Source organism: Belonocnema kinseyi, chromosome 3 (assembly GCF_010883055.1).
Source record: "Belonocnema kinseyi isolate 2016_QV_RU_SX_M_011 chromosome 3, B_treatae_v1, whole genome shotgun sequence".
NCBI classification, from domain to species: Eukaryota; Metazoa; Arthropoda; class Insecta; order Hymenoptera; family Cynipidae; genus Belonocnema; species Belonocnema kinseyi.
Window position 1 is genome coordinate 75,531,231 of NC_046659.1, and position 23,013 is coordinate 75,554,243.

Sequence of the window (23,013 nt, forward strand, 5' to 3'; positions counted from 1 at the left end):
GACAAGCTTTAACAAAAAAGTTAAGTTCTCAAGCGAGAAAGTAAACCGTCTAAGATATCTTTTCACTCTTAATCCAGAAAAGATGATTTTTTCAACAAAAAAGTTCCTTTTCAATAAAGAAAGATGAATTTTAAACCAAAAAATTGAACTTTCAACTGAATAATTATATTGGTTTAAACGTAAATGTCAAATAACAACTTAAAAGGTTATAAGCTCAAGAGTAAAAAGAGATTTAAATCCTTAAAACTTAAATGTTTTTAAATTAATACAAATCGCAATCGGTGCATTCGAAACTAAATAGTTTCAAATATGAACTGTGTAAATGAAAACAATTTTATATTAGGAACTCTAAAAAGCTTAACAATGACGATATTACGCATTTAGAAAAAGAAACAATTTCGAATTATGTTTAAAAGCTTTCAAATTAAGGTAAGTTAGGTGGTCCTTCAAAATCATAGCTTTGAGAAACATAGTTTTTGTATGATTTTAAAAATGAAATAATATTGCTGTTAATGTAATTCAAATAAAGAACATTATTTTTAATGAAAAATTTAAAAAAAAGTTGTAACCTTTTTTTATAAAAAAATCTTTTTTATGATAAGAAATGACTCATAATAAGAAAAGTTTAAAAGATAGTAAAAGAAAAAATGTTCTTAACAAAAAGCATTCATTGATGAAATCTAGTTTTAGATATGCCTGCAAAATTATCATTTATTTTGTTATTATTAGATAATTATTACGTGAGTTCAGAATTAGTTATATAGATAAAATTGCACGTTTTATGAATTCTAAAATAAATCCTCTTCACGTGAGCAGGAATTTACGTAAAAATTTAAATTTAACGTGACATTACGTCGTGAATCTATAAATATCATGTGAATTCCCGTTTAGGTTGGTTGAAAAACAACAAGTTTATCGCAGCGCTCCAGTGCAGTAGGATACTTTGCACGTGTGCGTCAGACAAGCACAGAAGTAGAGTATGTATTTGTCACAAGTCGGTATGACTGAAAAAATGACAGGGTTCGAGCAGATATCACCTTTTTTTTGCAAAATCTTAGTAAAGCTGACAATAAATTCAAAATCAAAGTAGCTCTGACCTAAGATTCTAGAAAAATATGCAGACTCAAGATATCTCAGATCTATAGGGCAATTGCTCTTTGCTCTACCATAATTCCAGATATTTTCTTCTGAAACTTTTTGCACAATATATCGAGAACTCTATTTAGTAATTTAGTCCAAAGAAATTTATCATATTTTTTGTACATTACTCCAAGAATTTTTCCCATCCGAAAGTCTTGCGTAATGAAAACAATTATGTATCATATTTGCTTTGTTTTATATATTAGGGGTGAATTTTTTGCAACACTGTTACTTTTTAATTTAAAAAGAATGAATTATGTATAAATTGGTAGAAATCTCATCCTAAAGATATACTTTTTTAAGAAAAAAAGTTTGCTTTCAATACAAATTATAAATTTTCATAAGAATAGTTTCATTTTCAACCAAAGTGTTAAATTTAAACCAAAAATCAATTTGAAAACAAAACAGTTGTATTTTCAATCAAAAAGCACGAATTGCCAACCACGAATGTTAAAAAATGATATGAACCTTCAATTAGAAAATAATTTTTAATAAAAATATCCGCTTTTAATGAAAAATGAAGCAAATAGACTTTCAGTAAAAAAACTCTTAATAAAAAAAAACGAATTTTTAACATAACATTTATATTTTAAACCAAAGTGATGCGTTTTGCACTAAAATGATGAATCTTAAAACAAAAATTAATTTTCTAAAAAAGAGTTAACCCAAAAGATGATTAATTTAAACGCAAGCAGGTGCATTATATAATTCTGCTCGAAAGCAGCAAAAAACTACTTTCCCACGAAATATTTATATTTTCAACAAAAGACATTAATTTTTTACTAAGGTGACGAATCTTTAAAAAATGAATTTTCAAGAAAGTAGTTCAACTTTTAATCCAGTAACTGAATTTCTGACGAAAAAGATAACTTTTTAACGAAATAGTTACATTTTTAACAAAATAATAACTGTTTTAACCAAGTACTAAAATTTTCAACCAAACGAGATAAATTCTGAATTAAAAATATAATCGTAGACTTTTCAACCAAAAGTAGTTAAATTGTTCTTGTTGAGTTCAATTATCTTGGTTCGTATTTAAATAAAAAAAGACGATAAGAGGGAAAAGGGTGAGTTTCTTTAAAACAAAGAATTTTTTAGATTTATTTTTAGGAAAAGTAATAAATGTTGTATCAGGTCGTAACCTTACTTACAATGCCCCCCCTCCTCATTTAAAGAAATACATCATTTGTTTTACTATACATAGTTTATTCATTTTTCCGTACTAAATTTTAGAACTTTTTTATTGATATTGAAGGGAGTGTTCGCAAATTTATTTCGTGATAAGTAAAGTACGTTATGAATGTCAACTTGCCGTTAAGATTGTGAACAGAAAGTATGTGCGAATGCGCACGTGATTTTGACAACCTGCTTACTACTCAGTTATTCCAAAGATTTCACTCTATCATAGAGATTAAAAATTTTATTTCCTAATGAGACTCATACGAAAGAACTATTTTTGGCGAAAATTTTAAATATATGTATGAAATTTGGAATATTTATAAGAAGTTTCTGGTTCTTTGCAATATCAAACATCACATATATTTTGAAAACTGCATAACATAGTTTAAGTTTTGCCCTACGACAATGCATTTTAAACCAAATAGTTGAATTTGGAACCAAATAGCTTAATCTTGATACAAATATGTACATTTTCAATCAAAAGGTCAGATTTGTGTACAAAAAATATTAAACTTGAACCAAAAACAGTTGAATTTTCAGCAAAATAGTTTAATTTTAGAACTAAAACACGATTTTTAGAAGGCAGTTAAATGTGCAATCTAAAAGGGCGAATTTTCTATGCAAAAGATAAAAGATTCAAGAAAACATTTAAATTTGCAAATAAATAATTCAATTTTTTAACAATACAGTAACATTTTTAACAAAGCCATGCAATTTTCAATAAAATAGTTAAATACTTATTTAAAATTAAGTATTTTCAACAACGAAAAAACTAATTTTTAACGAAGAAGTTCAACAAAGTAGTTTAATTTTCGATAAAAAAAAGAATAATATTCAATGAGAAATACAGTAGCTGACATTTCAAGCAACAAGCGATTTTAATTTCTAATAAAAATAGTTGGATTAAAATAAAAGGATAAAATGTAACAGTTCATATTTTAACCAAAAGATATTTTAATTTTAGATAAAGAACAGTCGAATTTAATAAAAAATATGAATTTTTAACAAAAAAGTTGGCTTTTCCACAAGGACGAAAATATTAATTTTAATTTAATGATTTTAATTAAAATTTAAATTGTTGCTGTGAAAAATTTAACTTTTAAGTTGAAAATTCATTTTTTGTTTATTTTAAATAAATTTTTGTACCTTAGTATCTAACTATTCCATTTCTAACTGTATCTATTTTTTTCTGGTTAAAAATCTAACTTTTTTATTGAAAATTCATGTATTTTGTAAAAAATTGTTTCTTTTTTATGAAAAGAACTAGTATTCTTGGTTTAAAATTTATCTAGTTGGTTTAAAGCTGAATTACTTTGTTAAATTTCCTTGTTGTTGTTTATCGACGCATGATTTTAGTAGAAAAATGAACTATTTTGTTCAAAATTTAATACATTTCGACTTGAAATTTTAAGCTTTTCATATTTATTGTATGTGGTAACTACGTGAAATAAAAAATTCATCTCTGGATAGAAATTTAAATCATTTGCTTTTTTTTTGCTAAAAAAGTTACGTTTCTAAATTGAAAATTTAAGTTTCCATTTTTTGTAAAAAGTCTAACTTTTTCGGAGAAAGTTTATTGTTTTCAGTAGAAAACTTATTATTTAGGCTAGTAGGAATTAATTTTTAAAAATTCAACCACTTGTTTGAAAGTTGAATTACTTCGTTAAAAATTCATATCTTTGTTATAGATGCATAATTTTAGTTAAAATGACGTATTTTTGGTAAAGTAAATAAATTTTTTGAATATAAAATATGGCTGTTCTATTTTAGGTTATACTTTTATCATTTTTGATTGAAAACTCAACTATGCGGCTCAAAAGTAATCTTTCTTAATTAGTTAAAACTGAACTGTTTGGTTAAAAGCTCAGGTATTTTATTGAAAATTTCACGTTATTAGTTTACAATTTATCATCTTGTTTAAAAATTGATATTTTTTGTTTGACAATTCGACCTTTTCCGTTCAAAATTCAAGTACTTTGGTAAAAAATTAAATAACTTAGTTAAAAATTATGTTTCTTTTTCGAAAATTCAATCAATTAGTTCAAAGTTAAACTGCTTTGTTAAATTTTTTTTTTGGTTGGAGATTTATAATTTTAGTTGAAAATTAAACTACTTGGTTGAAATTTAAACTACTCTTTTCAGAATTAATTTTTTTTGTCGGAGGTATATCACTTTAGTTTACAATTCAACTACTAGGTTAAAATTGAATGTATTTTATTGAAAATTCAATGATTTTATTAAACATTATTGGTTTTTGGCAGAGTAATCCAATATAGTTTTGTTTAATCACGTGTAATCCTAGAAAATCCGGAAGGTAATCCAGAGTTATTCTGTATGTAATCCAGGGCAATCCACTTCTACTGCACCGCATTTTGAAAAGTTTTTCCAACCTCGTCTATATTATAAGTACCAATTCTCTACCCTTACGAAATTTTCCGTATAACCAGCCCTAGCGCTATGCTTGACCAGCTAGTGTTACCGAAAATTCCTTAGTATCAGTCAGTGCATTGTAAATACAACTTTGAGAAGCGTCTGTTTAGAATTCCTCGCTTCTGAGAGAAAATGTGCAATTTATTTTAGCGCAAGCTTCTGACTAAAGCTTTGCGGCTTCTAACAAGAAACTTTGTTCCCGAATAACTAGCACACAGCAGAATTCAGATGTGTTGTATAAATTTCTATAAATAAATTCTCGAAGAAACTCGTGCGACAAAACGGGATCACGTGCAGGGCGCAAAGTATCGTGTAACTTTTACACGTGATGAGAGGCACGTTGGAGGGCGACTCCTATCCTGGCTTGCAGTTTGTTCGAAACAAAACGTAAAACATGTAGGTTGGAAACTGCTTGCTGTCATCCGAGGCAGTCGAAGCCTTGTGCAGCATCGCGAAGCTTCTCAGTCTCTCGGGACACGTCCTCTGTGAAACAAGTCTTTGCATTTCACTCGCGATAATTAATCACGAGATTGGCAAAATAAATTAGAGATAATTAACAGCTAATTAAACAATTAGAAGACAATTCATATATTTATTCAAACAAGGTTTGAATTAATAGAGACAATTAATAATAGTGACAATCCCAAAAGGATAATTATAGTCACATACTAATCATGATTTCAAATTAATAATTAAGAAATCAAACTGAAAGGGTGTCAATAAAAAAAAAAAGAATGAAAACTGCGTTTGTGACGTATTAATATTTCTGTAATCAGAGTGAATAAAGTGATCATTTTCATATAGTGGTGAGGTTAAATTGAAGGTGTTAGTGAGTTTGAAATTTCTATTTTCGTTTTTGAACGAAAGTTCTGTGGATTATCCTACGATGGTTACGCACAGCATGGATAATATTTTGAACATGCAGTTTTTCGCGCCCTCGAATTTGGATGAAGCTTCGCTCAATTCACCGCCTCTGAGGAAGAAGCGTTGTTTGAATAAAGAGGTGAATTTCGATGATAGTTGATGTTACAAATGTAAGAAAATGTTAACTAATTTAAAAAAAAATTAATCAAGTGTAAACAGGTTCTGTTTTATGAATAGTAGGATTTATTTCCCTTCATAAATGTTTCATTTGCCAATATTTAATCGGTACTTAGATTTTAAGATTTCCCTGAATATACAAAACGAAAACTTTACGAGTGCGGAATATTGCCAATTTGCAATTAAGACTCGTTAGGAATTAAATCAGTATTTTTTATAAAAACGAATTTTTATTCTAAAACATCAGTTTCCGAATTCTGACGCTTCGCTGATTTTCTTGAAAAATGTTGTAAGAAACTGTACCCTACACTAATAACTAAACAATACAAAGAAATTTAATTAAAAAATTTTTTTTCTTATTACAGCAAGATCCGATGTCGCACAGAATCATCGAGAAACGAAGAAGAGATCGCATGAATAATTGTTTGGCTGACCTGAGCAGACTGATTCCGGCTGAATATTTGAAAAAAGGCAGAGGAAGAGTGGAAAAAACGGAAATAATCGAGATGGCCATTCGACATATGAAACATCTCCAAGGTCTCCGACAAGGTAGACATTTATTTTTTGAAAGCATTTTTTATTGATTAAATTAAGTTGTTTTGCTTTAATATATGTGGACAATTCTTACTGAACTACAATTTTTCACATTAATAAAGAGAAGAACAATTAATTCATAGCAATTTTGTTTAAATCAATTGATAAAGTTTGTAAGGTACTTAAGGGGATGCAAATGCATAATTTCAATTTTAAGTTTGCAAATATTTGTCCTTTGTAGGATTAAACTTAAAAGAATTGATCGTTCCACTTTACGAGCTAATATTTATGAAAGTCTTCCAATGCAATATTGCTTCATTTTTAATGCTTCGCAAATTTAATTTAGTTGCATTATTTCATTATTCAAATTCTTAAATTTGCAATGCTTCAAATTACAACTGTTTAAGTTTTGAAGTAACTGATGGAAAACATATTTTGTTGAGTTCATGAAATGATGAAATTAATCAGTTTTGAAAACTTTAATATTAACGCTGACTATCTTTTAATGTTCAGGTTTAATGGCTGGAATTCGAAATTGTTATCAGTAAGCTTAAAGTATGCAATGATGCATTTTTATTTGTTGTAGATTAAAAACTGTAGGATTTGAATGAGATTCAACGTTCTTACGTTTAAGATTTTTTCCGTTCCTTTAAATATTGAAAATCATTGAATGGTTAACATTTAAATTTAGAAAAAATGGGAGACTAAAATAATCTTTCCATTTAAATTTTGTTAAAATACTTCTAGTGTCAAATCGTTTATTAGTAATAATAACTTTATTAATAATGAAGAAATCTTTTATCAATTTTTCTTTTTTGCTTCTCTAATTATTATATTGAACTGTTTAGATTATTAGTACTCGTCAAACTATTATTAATACTTTTGAAGTGTAAAATTATCCAATTCATTTAAGTTTTTTCAATTTGAAGTATTTTAAATTGAAAACTGCAGATTTTTAAGAAGTTTTATTGCTGTAAGTTTCAAATATCTATCATTCCTTCCTTTACATTTAAAAATTATTCAATATTAAAAACGTACATTTTGAAATACTTCCAGTTAAAAATAATTAATTCACAAGGTTCCTTTATTTTCAAATTTTTATTATCAAAGACTACTAGTTGCAAATTCTTTCATTTTGAATACATATTGTTTAAAAAAAATCTAGTTCTCATAGCTTAAGTTTTCAATAGAGGAAAATTGTAATAGAAATCAAATTTTATCGATGATAAAAGCTGATTTGATATACTTTTATTTTATTAACAACTTAATAAATTAAATAAACAATTTAATTAATTAATTCTAGTATTTTAAGTAAAAATACTGCATGTTTAACAAAATATATTAATTTTTAAATGAAAATTTGAAGTTTTAACAATAGAAGAATTGTTTTCAATAAATTCATTTGATACATAGTTGATAGCAGTTTTAGCTCAGTATTTTGAGCGACAGAAAGTTATATCCGTTTCTTTGATCTGGGCTCTAAATTTTGAATGACTCTTCTTTAAGAATGTTCAATTTTCAAAGCTTCAGATTTAACAGTTTTAATAGAATACAAATTGTAAGAGTGATATATTTCATTAAATTAAATTAAGTGCAATTCAATTTATTAGCTAACATACCTTCAATGCATTTTTCAGCTCCTGAATATTTTAAAGTTAAAACGGATTAATACCCAAGTTGAATATGATTATTTTTTAATCATTAATTTAAATATTAGAATTCCAATCTGCTATGGTTGATACATTTGATCATTATATTAATTAGTAGTCAGTGTATTTGGATTCTTGATTTTTAATGGCTTAATATGAAATTTTGACAATTATTCAATGTTAAACGTTATAATTTGGAAACACTTTAGCTAAAGTATTAAAATGTCAAGGGCCTTCCATATCAATTTGATCATTTTTAAAGACGCCTAGTTTCTAATTCTTAAATTTAGGGCCCGGATCATAGAGCCATTTACAGCTTTTTATCTCTGATTTAACAGTTTTTAATATAAGACAAATTTGAATGATGATAGTTGATTTGAATTATTCAAATGTACATATTACATCACAAGTAAGGTTAGGCAGGTCCTTGCGAAGAGATTAATGTTTGCAGGATGAATTGCAAAACCATGGGCATGGTATTTCAAGCCGTTCTTGCGAACATTGACCTTTACGATCGGACCTGTCTAACCCTATGAGTGATGTACGATATTTCATTTGCATTTAGCCTATAGTAAGACTTAAGGGCTTTCTGAACATTTAGTCGTGATATTTATAATATATTTGATGGTGAAAACACAGGACTATCTTACGCTCACTTTTCAGGGGCCGTTATAGGCTCATAACATGCTGGTTTTAAATAACTTTCATAATATAATAAATTGAATGTATTTAGAGTCGTTCAAATACAAGCGGAAAAGGGTTCATGCACTCTGAGTGCCAGAAATTTATATCCAGTTCTTTGATCCAAGCCCCCAATGTAAAATCCCTCTTCTTCAAGAATCTTTGATTTTGAAGGTTTCATAGTTAACACTTTTTCGTTGAAGAAAAAATGTAATAATGATAAAGTTGATTTCACAAAATAAATTAAATTAATTTATTAATAAATGTTGTTTCATAAACCAAAGATTCTGTTAAATATTTTTGGATTTTTAAAGACTGCTAGTTTCCAAATATTCAATTGAGGGTGCGGATCAAAGAACCGGTTACAGATTTCGGTCAGGGGTTTCTCCATTCTGAGCAGCAGAAAGTTATAACAGATTCTATGATCCAGGCCCTCAATTCAGAATCCCTGTTGCTTGAGAATCTTCGATTGTTTGGGCTTCAGACATATCACTTTTCTATAGAAGATATATTATACAATTATAGAGTTGTTTTAATTGATTGCAGTTTTAATTTATTAATTAAAAAATTTTTTCGCAGACACCAAACATTCGACTGTAAATCCAGTGCACGCACACCCTGAAGATAGCGTGGACAGTGTTTCTCATTCTGCAACGACATCAACAGCAGCAGAACACTATAGACTTGGTTTTCAAGAATGCCTAAGTGAGACTATGCACTTTCTCGTGGAGGTCGAGGGCTTCTTTGCCAGAGATTCCTTATGTGTGCAGCTCATCAGCCATTTACAGCAACACTGCGAAAAAATTTTAGCCACCAGTAAGTGTCTTTTTCTTAATTCAAACTAAGTATATATGCAAATCCTTGTCATTAAATATCTTGAGAATTGAGAATGACAGACCTCAACCTCCTTTATGCTTATTAAAACGACATAAACTTATCCCTAAAGAGACCACAAAACTATTATCATACTGAAGGATCATGCTAAAAAAAGAGCATGAATATAAATACATTTTTCTTACATATTCCTACATCATTTTAATGATAAAGAAAGTACTTTTAAGAATGCAGACTTCATACACTTGCCCCTATTCCCTCTTTTACTTACCCCCTTCTCTTCCCTTTTTGGTTTTTTCGCTTAATTGCGAACTACTTTTTGGTTAAAAGTTAATTTTTTTGGTACAAAATCTACTATTTAGTTAAAATTGTAATTATTTGTATGGAAAATTAAACTTTTCTGTTTAGATATAAAATCTGTCTTTCTTTGTTAAAAATTCAACAAAATTTGACTTATCCAAATGAAAAGGCTTCATCTTAGAGAAACCAAATAAGAAGGTCCTAACTGGTGAAGACTAAATTAAAAGGTGTGGATGGCACTGATTATGAATTATAATATTGAATTATGTCTGAATTATTATTTATATGTGATTTTCCAGCTTCAAGAGTTCGCCACTCGATTAAGCACCTTTTCATTTGTTCTTCTAAAATTGAACTTTGTCATTGAGACCTGTAGAATTCATCTGAATTATTCTACGTTTGCTATAGAAACTAACTATTCCTTTTGCTTTCAGGTGATAGACTTGGCTTTCCTCATCCAGACCTACCATCATCAACCGGATCACCAAATGCGAATTTTCCTCACTCCACAATTCCTACAATGTGTCCTCAGAGCAACCAATCATCCGACCACTGTTCGAGTTCAGGAGTGAGTTCATTCGGCGACCCAGAACGTTCAAGGCCCATTGTTCCACCGCCAACAATTGTCAGCGATGACAGCAACCATAGCACTCATTCTCATAGTATGCCATCCGTTTCGAAGCCTCCAAACTACAAATTCAAAAGTTCCATCAAACAGAGATTTTCTGCAGAGAGGATAAAGTCTAGTCCACCCCCGGCTTCTGATAAGCCCCATGGGGTGCCCATTTTTGCACTTCATGACGGTGGTTCCTTCTACATCCCATTGACTGTTGAATCCTCTCTGCTAACGCCACATCTCACTTTTAGCCCGGATACCGGTCCAGATATGGTTCTCCATCCGGTCACTATTTCCGTCAACTTCAATCACTCGTCACCACCTGCGTGGTCTCATCATAGTCCAACTCATCAGCCCTAAATATGTGTTCAAGTTTTATTTACACAGCGTATTATTATGTAGAATCTTGATCTTCCATTATGCTGCCATTAGGAACTGTTGTCCAATTTCTAACTGATTTGGGACTTTAAGATTGAAACATAACCTTAGGTAAGACAGTTTCGGGAAACGATAAAAGCGGAAATATTAGAAATTTGACAACAACGCTCGTTTTTTAAAACGTGAATGACAGCTAAGATTTAGAACGAAATCGACTTTGAACCTCGACAAGTCCAGTATTCCTGACAAATCTTTTTTCTGAGGGTCTATTACGTAAAGTGAGAAAGATTTGGCAATATACATTAAAGGATGTCGACATGTTTTGTATATTTACGAGGCTGTGGGTTGCTTTAGCATTTACTAGCTTGAGAAAAAAAATGAAAAAGAGACGACATAGAAATTTATCTTCGAGGATTCGTACTTTATGGTACTTGACATGAAATGAGGATAACTTTCAGAAGAGATTGAGGTTAAAACACATCCTATTCAAGCTTCAATTCGAGGTTAGAAGGAATTAGTTTAATCCAACTTTTTAATGTTTTTTAAATTAAAAAGTTTTCATGATTCTCCCGAATTCGGTAGCATTCCTGGAATATGATTGGCTGTTTTATGTTACGCAATGATAAATTAATTAAATTAATTTTTGCTGTATACAGATAGTCTGAAGCGATAGTCACTGTTGTGTTGCCTGTTGGTTGGTGATTGATTACAAGTCGTGCGACTTTTGCTAATCAGTATTAATTTATTTTGCTAATTTTTCGCCATTTCGATTTTTTGTAAATATACAGTTATGAGAACCGGTAAAAAAATTTTCACAAATAGTCCCTAAGAAATTGTCAGAAACATATTCGGTTGTAAGTTCGAGAACTTGCACAGAAATCTCAAGAAAGAAATTAAGAAGAAAAATAGTTTGATAAATATTTGTACGTTTGATCTCACACTCTCTGGATGTTTTTGCAAAATTTGTTGGGAACTTTGGACATAGACACCAACGACGTGTTGTGTCAACGAAGAAGTTGAATTAAGATACTTATAATAAGGTCCACGAATTCCATAACGTGATCGCGTGATTCGCGAAGGAAGAAAGTGTTTCGTAAATGTTCGAACGAACACTTTTTGTATATATAAGTCCGACGCAGAAATGGTCTGCTCGACGCCCTGACAGCGGGCCTCAGCAACAGAAGACTGACCGAGACCTGCATTACACTAAATTCTTGTAAGATTATTGCATTACATATATCTGTACATACCACATCTAGTTGTAATATTAACGAAGAGTTCATGCGAGAATAAATTATATTTACCATAACTTTGTGTTTTATTCACTATAAACCGTGCATACATTCCGACCCAGATGTTAGCTATGCATATGGGCCATTCCATGTAAGATTTACGACCAAACTTTTGTTGTTACTAAAAATTTTACCCTTATTCGTAAAAGGAAACAAAAAAGACACGTTTTTTTTTTATTTTACTTTGATATGATGAATTTCTGAAATATCGATTTTTTATCTGTTGACCCAAAAAATCGGTTCTTTTTCAAATATTTCGTAAATTGTCCTATTTTGTAAGTAAAAAATTGCACCATAAAAAATAGTACAATATGGTTTACTTTCAAGTACATGTTTGCTGATTAAAAATTCAGTTTTTTAATCATTTTTTTATAACAATTTTATAAAAAATTAGTATTTTGTCAAATAAAAATGCAACAACGATGAGTCTTGAAAGTTATTTAAATAGATTTGTGACCACGCGCATGACGCGCGCGTTGCCTGGCTTAAATCATCACAACTGCGGAAAAACACATGAAAGGATACTAGACTGAATTCAAGTTGTCCTATTATGCCCGAATTTGTTCTTTTCCCGCGTAACGAGCGCGCGAGTCATGCGCGTGGTCACATATAATTATTTTTATTTTACAAAATATTCAGCCACACACTTTCAAATTTCAAGACAATATTCTAGATACTACCATTTTTTTACAGTCAGTTCCACAAGAGCGTCATCAGCGCCAATAGAAGGCCGTGCGTCCGAAAAATGAATGATCTATCGTATAGGACTTAGGGAAGATTGGTCTAAGATGAATCACAGCTTTTGTCCCAGTTTCGTTTGTTTTGAAGCGATGGAAAGAAGTTTTGCGCAATGAGTGTAATCCACGCGAGTTGGTTCGAAGCCGTGTTTCTGTCCACGTACCCAAAATGACTCAAAATTACTCTCAACGAATGCGTGCTATATAAGAAAGTCAAAGGACTTTGTGAAGAAGTGGATGAAGCGTTATAAAAGGGTACACGGAAAGAAATTTACGAAAGCTGCTTTCCTGCGGTCGAGCACGCAGAGAAACCATAAGCCTTGTGCAGCGGCACGCTCCGTTTGGGTGAGCGGCGCGCCCATTTTGGGAAACTCCTTCATCAGAGTTAAAGGAGCACTGTTGCGCTAAAAAGGAAAACGTAGACGTTCAACATGAAATTGTACAATAGATCTATTCAAAGCTATCTTTTAAATTTTGATTTGATTATCTCAAGTAACTATATTACTATAATTTTTGAAGCCAAGATCTTATCAACGTTATCTTATATATGCGGCATTTACAATCAGCACTTGGGAAAATAAGACTTTTGCTTCGAAATAACGTTTAAGTTATGTCAATCATCCTAGCAAGCGTGCATAGGAAACAATAAAGATAATAACCTATTAAGGTGTCTCGGATATTTTCAAACCCGAACTTTGGAAAAAATATGTTAATTTTTAGTTATAAATAATAAAATCATGGACGAAGGTCACAAAGGCGAGTGCACGTTAGAGAAAAAGCGTTGGAACATTGCCTCAGAGTTGTATTGATGCTCTCTCCACCAGCGCATGGGTACGGCACTCAGGCATATTTTTGAGAAACACATAGAGGAGCGGTAGAGCTTCAGAGGAGATCCGAGAGAGGCGCGCGAGAGTCAAGTGAATCACTACGCATGTGCCTTTGTTTGCCACTCCAGCAACAAACAACGAGGTCCATGTGAAAAAAAAAAACGATTAGCAAGTTTTCATTCTTTAAACTTTTAAAAATTATTTGTTTATTATTTAATGTGCTCGTTAAAGCCGAAGAAGCTTTAACAAAAAAGAATTCATCATACAAAATTACAGTTATCGATTACTAACCTTTAATTTTAAAAAGTCTGTGCACAAATCTGGGAAAATACATAGACTGAGCGCGTAGCGCTACAAGCAACAATCGCGATCTCCAATCAACAAAAAAGAACCATTTATTTTGCTAACAACAAAATTCCCAGAAGAGCTAAATCAGGATTTCCTATATCAGAATTTCACTGTATTGTATTGTGAGTTTTTGGCACTAATCATTTTTTGCGATTTTTTAACGCAAATTGTTTCTAATACATAGTTTACTTTATGCTGATAATTAGATGTTCACGTGAATTTCTTCAATAATTTATAATTATTTTTAGCAATTTTCTCTTAGAATAGAATAAGAACGTTGCTGTTTTTTTGTTAATTTTCTACGATTTGTCCAGTTTCCAATTGGAGTCAAGTAAATTATCAATTAAAGTTAACAATATTAATTGTGTAAAAATTTATTATTATTGTTAATAATATTCAATTTAAATATTGCTAGCCAGTTGCAGTTTTTTCTAATATTTTCAAAGATTTGTTGACTTAATGCTTATTGCTTATAACTATATTTTCTTACAGTTATGCTAGAAAGTTCCATTTTCTGTAATCTTGAGTTTCGTTTTGACTTTTTAGTTATCAAAAATAATAAGTTATCCTAAACAAGAATCAGTTTAAAATAGTTTTGTATGTTTTTAAGTAAGTTATTTATTTATAAATTTAGTATTATAACACAATTAAAAATATTAAAATGATTACAAAATCTAATTATCATTATAGACTAGCACTTTATGTATTAGAAACAATTATCTTCAGAAAAATCGAAAAAAAATTAATATTTCAAAATAAATTGCTATCAAAAATAATAAATTCAATAAAGTTTATGTTAAAAAGTATATTTACAAAGAGAAAAATAATTATTTTTCTCTTTTTCCAATGTTAAAAAAAATTAATCTAAACAATAAAGCAATGTTACACAAGAGACAAAAACATTGAATAGAATAATTAGGAGTAGATGGAAGCGTAGAAGAAAAATCTGTTATTGCTTATATTTTAATATCAGCCCCCTCCCCGTGATATCCTGGAGATTCCCTGGGGAATGTCTGGGATTCATATACAAAATTTCAAGCAAATTTTAAATATCTGTTTTATTTCAAAAAACTGCATTCAAAAAAATAAAGAGATTGTTTAAAATGGAATTCTCTCTGATTTTTATTTATCATTTGTTTATAACTGAAAAGGAAAAACAAACATAAACATTTAAGAAAAAACTGCAACTTTCTATCACTTATCTAAGAAAATATAATTATAAACAATAATAACTTGTTTAAGCGATTAGGTTTGTTTTATTTGATTAATTATTACCTCCTTCTAAGTACAAAGCGTACGAAAAGTTGAAAATTTCAGAAAAAACCCGTAACTATCTACCATAACTATAGGAGAAGTTAGATATAAGCAAAAATGAATTATCTAAGCAATAATGTTTGTTGATTCGTAATTATTATTATCGCACTAAGTCAAAAAGGGATAAATAATTAACAATTTCAGAAAAAACGCAACTATCTAGCATTAGTATAGGAGAAGAGAGTTTTAGAAAATAATAATTTTTTAAAACTATTATTTTTGCTCAATTAAATTAATTATTAACTGAATCTAAGTAAAAAGTGGACAAAAAATTGAAAATTTTAGAAAAAACGAAATTTATAGAATTATTAAAAGAGGATATTATTAACAATACTAATAAATTGTTAAAACAATTATTTTTGTTTAAACTAATTAATGATGAGCTCATTCAAATTAAAAATTGAACAAACAATGGAATATTGTTGAAAAAACCACGACTTTCTATCTCTATTCTAAAAGAAAATGGCTAAAAACGATAAAAAATGTTCTAAACAATTATGCGAATATTTAATTAGCAGTATAAAATAGTATCTTATGTATTAGAAACAATTTGCGTTAAGGGCTGGCTACAATTTTTATATTATTTATTATTATTTATTATTGTTAATAAGCAGAATTCAAATTCTCAAACATAAAAATAAAAGTTTAAACGAATGGTGCATTTTTAACCATATAGATGAATTTCCAATTTAAAAAGGAGAATACTCAACAAGAAAAGATGAATTTTGAACCATATTGTTCAATTTAAACCAAAAAGATTATTTTAGATCGAGAAGAATAATTTTCTACCAAAATGACGGTTTTCCCAGTCGGAAACATTATATATAGTTTATATATAGTGTGAAGTAATATATATAATATTAATTTATTTCCTACATTTTTTGTACAAAACAAATGAATATTATATATGAAACTTCATACTGTATGTAAACTATATATAATTTTTCTGCTTGTGTTTCGTCAAAATACACGAGCATAAATGTTTGACAAAATAGTTGAATTCATAACAAAAGAATCTATTTTAACCAAAATGAAATAGTTAAAATTTTACCAATAAAAAAACGAATTTTTCAGCAACATAGTTAAATTGTCACGCAAAAAGATAAATATTCACACACAAAAAAATAATTGTTCAACAATGTAGTTAAATTTTCATTCGAGGAGTGGAATTTTTAACTAAAAAACGAATTAGAAAATCAGTAAGCAATATAATTATTAAAAATAAATATATTTTCCTAATTCAACGAAAAAAAAAAATAATTAATTTAGTTATTCAATATACACTTACCTTATGAATTCGAAAATGTTAACATGTGTGTATAAAGACTATGCACAGTATATATATAGTATTTGTACTCTCCACTCTGTTTAACAAAATCATAACAATTTTTTTTAAAACGACATCTTTTTTTATTAAGCTATATATTCAAAAATATAAAGTATTGTTTGAATAGTTTCAAAATTTGTTAACTAAATCATTAATTTGGTTGACATTCATCATAAGGTTTAAAATGCCTATAAGATACGTTTATTCTGTCACATCTATAAGGAATAAAATGTTCAAAAAAAGAAAATTGTGTAATGAATTAAACATTAGTTTAGTAATGAGTACCTTTTGTTTTTTCAGAGAAAAATTCAAACATTGAATTTTTTAAAACTATTTTATTTTAATATGAAGAATCTGTTTACCAGGAACGAAACTCACAAAATATGCAATATATACTATCATTGATTACTAAGAAATACAAAATATAAAAAGGAATTTGAGAAATTGTTACTATTTCACTCTTAAGAATTTTGTAAATTTTTAAAACAATTAGTTTTTAAAACATTTTGTTATTTTTCAAATTCAAAATTTTTTGGTTACGAATTTCAATTTTGGAAAATTCACAGGTAATTTTCGAATTTTTGCAAAAGATACAAAAAAAATGTTATTAAACCGAGAAATAATGGTTTCTTAATTCTTACCATATGTATCTAAATACAAAATCGTTCTAGCATCATAAATTCTTTATATTTAATAACATGTTCAATAATGGATTTTTAATGTCAGGAAAAAATATGTAGGGACGTGAACGCTCACTTCGCGCGCCTTTATTTATTGCTACTGCTTATAATAAAAAAAGACCAGCTGAAATTATTATTTTTTTATTACATGAACATAATACTGAATAAGGGTCAAGACAATCATAGTACACGTCTATGGTTTAGGGTTCGAGATTATATATCAGGAATGAAATCGCGTAATCGTCGTGAGGTCCTCCGAAGGAACTCTTAATCTATTTTGAAGAAGTTCTTGATCTTAGAAATTAGAAAATAAAAAATTATACTTGATCACAATCATTAATAATAATATTCGCAACTCATATATCAGCCTTAACAAATCTCACGAAATAAATCGTCCTTTAAATAAATTAGGGAAGCGATGCTCAAGATCTTCATGTGGTTCTTATAAAAAGGTGTAAAATCTTCATTCCACTGTCTCATCTTCCGTTAGAGAATTGAGTTTCAAAGTCATACATCCTGAGTCTTTCTTCAATTTAAAAAACTAACTACATGGAGTGTTTTCAAGGAAACTGATAGTTATACCAGAAATCGGACTTATATCGCCAATTTTAATTAACGTGAATTCTAAATTAATTCAATCCTAGCATATGTGAGGGGTGCGAGGAGCGTGAGTGAACTGAATATGCAAATTAGGATAAATGCGAGGATTCAAAACTACGGGATAGTGTAACGGAGGTAAGAGTAAGCACAATGCGTCTTCGGCTTTTGTGTTGGTAGAAAAGGGTGAAAAAAATTGAGCAATTGTAGAAAATTGCACCCCGCCGGAGGATCTTTGGAGGATTCCTTTTGGATGTTTTCTGCTTGCGGTCTTCGAGCTTCCGAGGAAGCTTGATGGTTACTTTTTCTTCTGGGCCTTTTCCGCGGCTTTTGTAACCTTGCCCTGAGTATCTTTGAAGTTCACACTCTGTCAAAGAAAAAAGTTATTTTAAATTAATATAAAATGAACAGTTTGTTTTTCTTTTTATAATATTTAATTTTAAGCGTCGCCTCAAATCCCCAAAATAAAAGAGTGGGGCAAAAAATTTCCCTTTTCTTCATTTTTTACGAGAATTCATTGTATATATTTTTTTTAATCATAAAGAGAAATTCTTCTAATAAGAGAAAAAGAAATTCTTTTTTATGCTTGCAAAGTCAAATATCTCCTAAACGAAAGATTTTATAATTTTGTAGATTTAAAGGACGTCGTTAATAGCGAAGAAATTCCTAACAATTAAATCAAGAAAACTATTCCCGAAAGCGAAATAAATTCTATACATACAAATGAAAAAATCTGTATAGAGTTTCACAGGCCAAAATACTCTAAAAATGGGGAAATAAGAGAATTTTTTCCGAAAATAGGGCATAAATTCTTTTAAAAAGATGAATATAGTAACAAATATTTAATTCAAATTGAAGCGCTTCACATTCCTAAAATTTAATGTAGAAAAATTGTAGGTTCAACAAAACAGATGAATTTTCAATCTAAATAGATAAATTTTCAACAACAAAACAATGCATTTTGAACAAATCTGCTTCAATTTTCTCCTAGTAGTTGAAGTTTCAACTAATAAAGATTAATTTTCCGCAAAAAATAGAAACAGTTCAATTCAACCAAAAAGATGAATTTTCTACAAAACAGTTGAATTTTTCTCTCAACGTCAATCATGTTATTTTTTCTTAGCAATACAGTTGAGTTTTTAACAAAAAAATACTTGTTTTACAATAAAATTCTCAAATTTTTGAAAAAAATTAACCTTTTTATTTAAATAATGAAATTTTTGCCAAAAACAACGAATACCCAATAAAAGATGTAAAAATTCATATATTAATAAAAAAATAAAAATTTTCAACAAAATGAGAACATTTTAAACAACGGGATGAATTTTCAACAGTAGTTATGAATCGAAGATCCAGAAAATATATTTTTTAAAGTGGTTCGACTTTTAATCAAGTAATTGAATCTTCAACCAAAAAAGATTCATTTTAAAGATAAAAACGTAATAGTAGATATTTCAGCCAAAAATGTTAATAATTCGTAAATAGAATTAATTATATTTATAAAAGGACAAAAATTAAAAAATTTAATTCACGATAAAAGAGACAAATTTTTAAACCAAAATAAGGAATTCTCAACCATAAAAGATTTTTCAGTCGAAAAAGAAAAAAAAATCAACCAAATTGTTAAATTTTTATGGAAAAGAACTTTTTCATGAATTTCTAAAGATTTTAAATATTTAAAGTGATTTGAAATGATTTTAACAAATTTCAATGTACTTTAGGGTATTTTAAATGATTAAAAAGTATTTCAAAGAATTAAAACATTTTCACGGAATTAAAGAAGATTTCCAAAACCTTTTAAGGGTTTCATGAGATTTCAAGGGATTTAAAAATATTTCAAGGGCTCACAAAAGTTGTATGGTATTTTAAATGGCTCTAAGGGATTACGACAGGTTTTGCAGATTTCAAATGATTTAACAAGATTTCAAGAGTTTAAAGAAACTAGGGTTTTCAAAGATTTTAAGGAGTGCAGAAAGATTCCCGTTAACTCTAAAAGATTTTAAGAGATTTCATAATATTTTAAAACATATCATAGAATTGCGAAACCCAAGCATTATCCCAAATTTTGAAGGGTGTCCGGGGATTTGAATGAAAGTTTGAAGATTTGAAGGGATTTGAAAGGATTTCAGAAGATTTCAAAGGATTTTAAGACAATTTAAGTCATTTTAAGGCATTTTAAGAGTTTTAAAGGAGTTTGAAAAATATCACGAGATTTCAAAAGATTCTAATGTATAGCTAAGGATTCTAGAGGCTTTCATAAACTTGCAAAAGATTTAGCGGATTTAAAAAAGTTCCAAATGATATAAATGATTTTAAGTAATTTCAGTGGATTTCAGAAGATTTTAATGGATTTTGAAATATTTAAAAATGATTTCAGGATGTTCGGAAAGATTTTCAGGAATTAAAAAATTAAAAATAAATATTTAAGAGATTACAATGATTATAAAGGATCACGTGATATTTTAAGGAATTTCAAGGATTTTAATAGATTCTCAGGGTTGCAGGATATTCAAACAATTTTAAAGGATTCTACGGAATCTCTAAGAACTTCAAGAGATTTATTGTATAAAATAGTTTTTTAAATTTCCTCACTTCTGTAACCGGTATTCTGTAACCAATTTAAACTATATTTTTTATCGCTTTTGCTTCAAGTAAATGAAGTATCACAAAAACGAGATACGAAAAAATCGAGAGCTCAGATACTTTTTTGTGTATAAATCACTTGAGGCACACTTTTGCCTCTCTTAATCTGCGTTTTTCAGGAAAAATCCCCCTGTTTACCTAAAATTACACTAGCATACTGAATATCATGCTGATTATCAATTGATTCACGACTCTTCGAAACACCTATATCAGGAGGAGATCATACCTATATACATGAAGTAATTCGTGCCATTAATTAATAAGAACCCTGTTTTAAGAGACCTGCTTATCTACAAACAATGAATAATATCCAGGATAATAATTCTTGAAATTTTTCTATATACTTCTGCTGAGGTTCTTTTGGGCCGGATTCCCCTTTACGCTGTAGCCTCCCCCCCCCCTCCACATCATGCACTAGGCTGCGACCCAATCCGTAATGGTATAAAAACCAGGCTATGCCTTGCATGTAAAATCAGACATACTGCTCTTGTTAAATCAATTCATGGCATTACAAAAGTGAGATTATTAAACAAAACCAATTCTTAATAAAAACATTCTGTAACAGTTACAGACTTTTTGATTATATTTTATAATTTGAAGATGTAAATTTGACAGAAAATTTCAGTAAATGTTACAACAAATTTTCGGAAATTTACAAAGTAACTAAAAATTTTGTAAACTCTGCAGAAAATTTGGTAATCTTTACAGATAATCTATGCTGTTACTATTTTAACAAGAATGATTAGGTCAACTTCCTGAAAAATGGAGGGTGTTGGAAAAGGGGGTGGTCGAGTTGGCCCGAAAATTCGGGACAACTAGCTAAGCTTTTGAAGGATATTGAACTAGTCATGCCAAATTTCGGAAAGACGAGACACTTCGATAAACAAAAATTAAAAAATGTAAGAAATATTATTGTTAATAATAATTGAACTCATCAATCCGAAACATACACGGAAACTTACAATCAACAGGTTTGAACAAATCAAATAACAAAATTAAAGTTGACCTAATCATTAAGTTGTTGCGAGGTTTAATTTAAATACATAGTTTTTTGTACATTCATTCAAATGTGCGTGAGAAACGTTTTTTTCACCAGTGCACATTTGAATATTATTTAAAATCAAACAAAAAATATTTTTCCCACAATAAAATGCTAAATCATCACTAAATGCGAGACTACGTATTATATTTGAAAAATATATTTCTCAAAAATATGCCATCTACACGTTTCAGATGAAACTCAGTTGACTGATTCTACTAACATAAGACTTTTAGTGCAGTAAAAGATCAATTGCAACCATTTGTGAGACGAAAATTGTGTAGAAGGAAATTACGGAATTAATGGAATTCCAGGAATTAGCGAAATTTATTTAATTTATAAAAATTCATAACATTCATGGAATTCACAGAATTCATGGAAATGAAGGAATTTATGAAGTTCACAGAGGTGACCAAATTTGCAGAATCCATGAAATTCAAGAAACTCACGAAATTTGTGGAGTTTACGAAATTCATGGAATTCAAGAAATTTATTAAATTACTGGAAAGCAAGGAATTCAAGAAATTCATAAAAACCACGAAAATTGCGGAATTCATAGAATTAAAGGAAATCGAGAAATTTACGGTATTCATAAAATTCACGGAAATAATGGAATTCAATATATTCAAGGAATTAAATGAATTCATGCAATTTCATGAATTCGCGGAATTCATGAAATTCATTGAATTCGCGGAATGCATTGGAATTCGCTGAATTCATAAAATTCAATGAATTGAAGCCATTTATGGAATTCATTGAATTGAAGGAATGTACGGAATTCATTTAACTGTAGGAATTCGCGAAATTTACTGAAATCGAAGAATAAACAGAATTCAACGAGTTCACGGAATTAATCGAATTCGCAGAATTCAGCAAATTCAGGTAATTCATCGAATTCACGAAATTCATCAAATTCAGGTAATTCATCAAATTCATGGAATTCATTGGATTTGTGGAATTCTCAAAATTCACGGAATTCATTGGATTTATGAAATTCTCAAAATTTACAGAATTAATTGGATTTATGAAATTCTCAAAATTCACAGAATTCATTGGATTTATGGAATTCTTAAAATTCACGGAATTAAAGGTATTCGCGGAATTGACTGTAAGCATTGAATTTACGGAATTCAAGGAAGTCACGGAATTCGTGTCACATCCAGAATTCACGGCTCCATGCAGTTTACAGAATTTCAGGCATTCAAGGAGTTCCCGGAATTAATTAAATTCAAGGAATTTGTGGAACTCAATTAATTCCATAAAACTCGTGAATTCCGTGATTTCATTAAATTTTATTAATTCATGGAGTTTTGTGAATTCCTTAAATGTTGTGAATTCCTCAAATTTTGTAAATTAGGAGAATTCCATAAAGTAGGCGAATTTCGTAATTTGGGCGAAGTTCGTGAATTCCCTAATTTTCTTAAATT

At 29.1% G+C, this 23,013-nt stretch overlaps 2 protein-coding genes across 3 annotated transcripts in view; one reads left to right on the top strand and one right to left on the bottom strand.

The window, feature by feature from the left end:
• The window catches only part of LOC117169022 (transcription factor cwo), a 98,865-nt gene extending 86,774 nt beyond the window's left edge, over positions 1 to 12,091 (top strand). The window contains exons 1-4 of one of the 2 annotated variants that reach the window (XM_033355078.1): positions 5,177 to 5,752; positions 6,156 to 6,339; positions 9,234 to 9,470; positions 10,223 to 12,091. In XM_033355078.1, the coding sequence (XP_033210969.1) occupies positions 5,636 to 5,752; positions 6,156 to 6,339; positions 9,234 to 9,470; positions 10,223 to 10,764 (1,080 nt within the window). In that variant the 5' untranslated portion in view covers positions 5,177 to 5,635 and the 3' untranslated portion in view covers positions 10,765 to 12,091. Of the gene's footprint in view, positions 1 to 5,176; positions 5,753 to 6,155; positions 6,340 to 9,233; positions 9,471 to 10,222 lie in introns of those variants that run through there. The other variant, XM_033355077.1, reaches the window with a different exon arrangement.
• A 5,994-nt stretch (positions 12,092 to 18,085) lies between these two features.
• The window catches only part of LOC117168672 (elongation factor 1-alpha), a 32,889-nt gene continuing 27,961 nt past the window's right edge, over positions 18,086 to 23,013 (bottom strand). Inside the window, exon 4 of the mRNA XM_033354339.1 lies at positions 18,086 to 18,271. Within this exon, the coding sequence (XP_033210230.1) occupies positions 18,203 to 18,271 (69 nt within the window). The 3' untranslated portion in view covers positions 18,086 to 18,202. The remainder of the gene's footprint in view (positions 18,272 to 23,013) is intronic.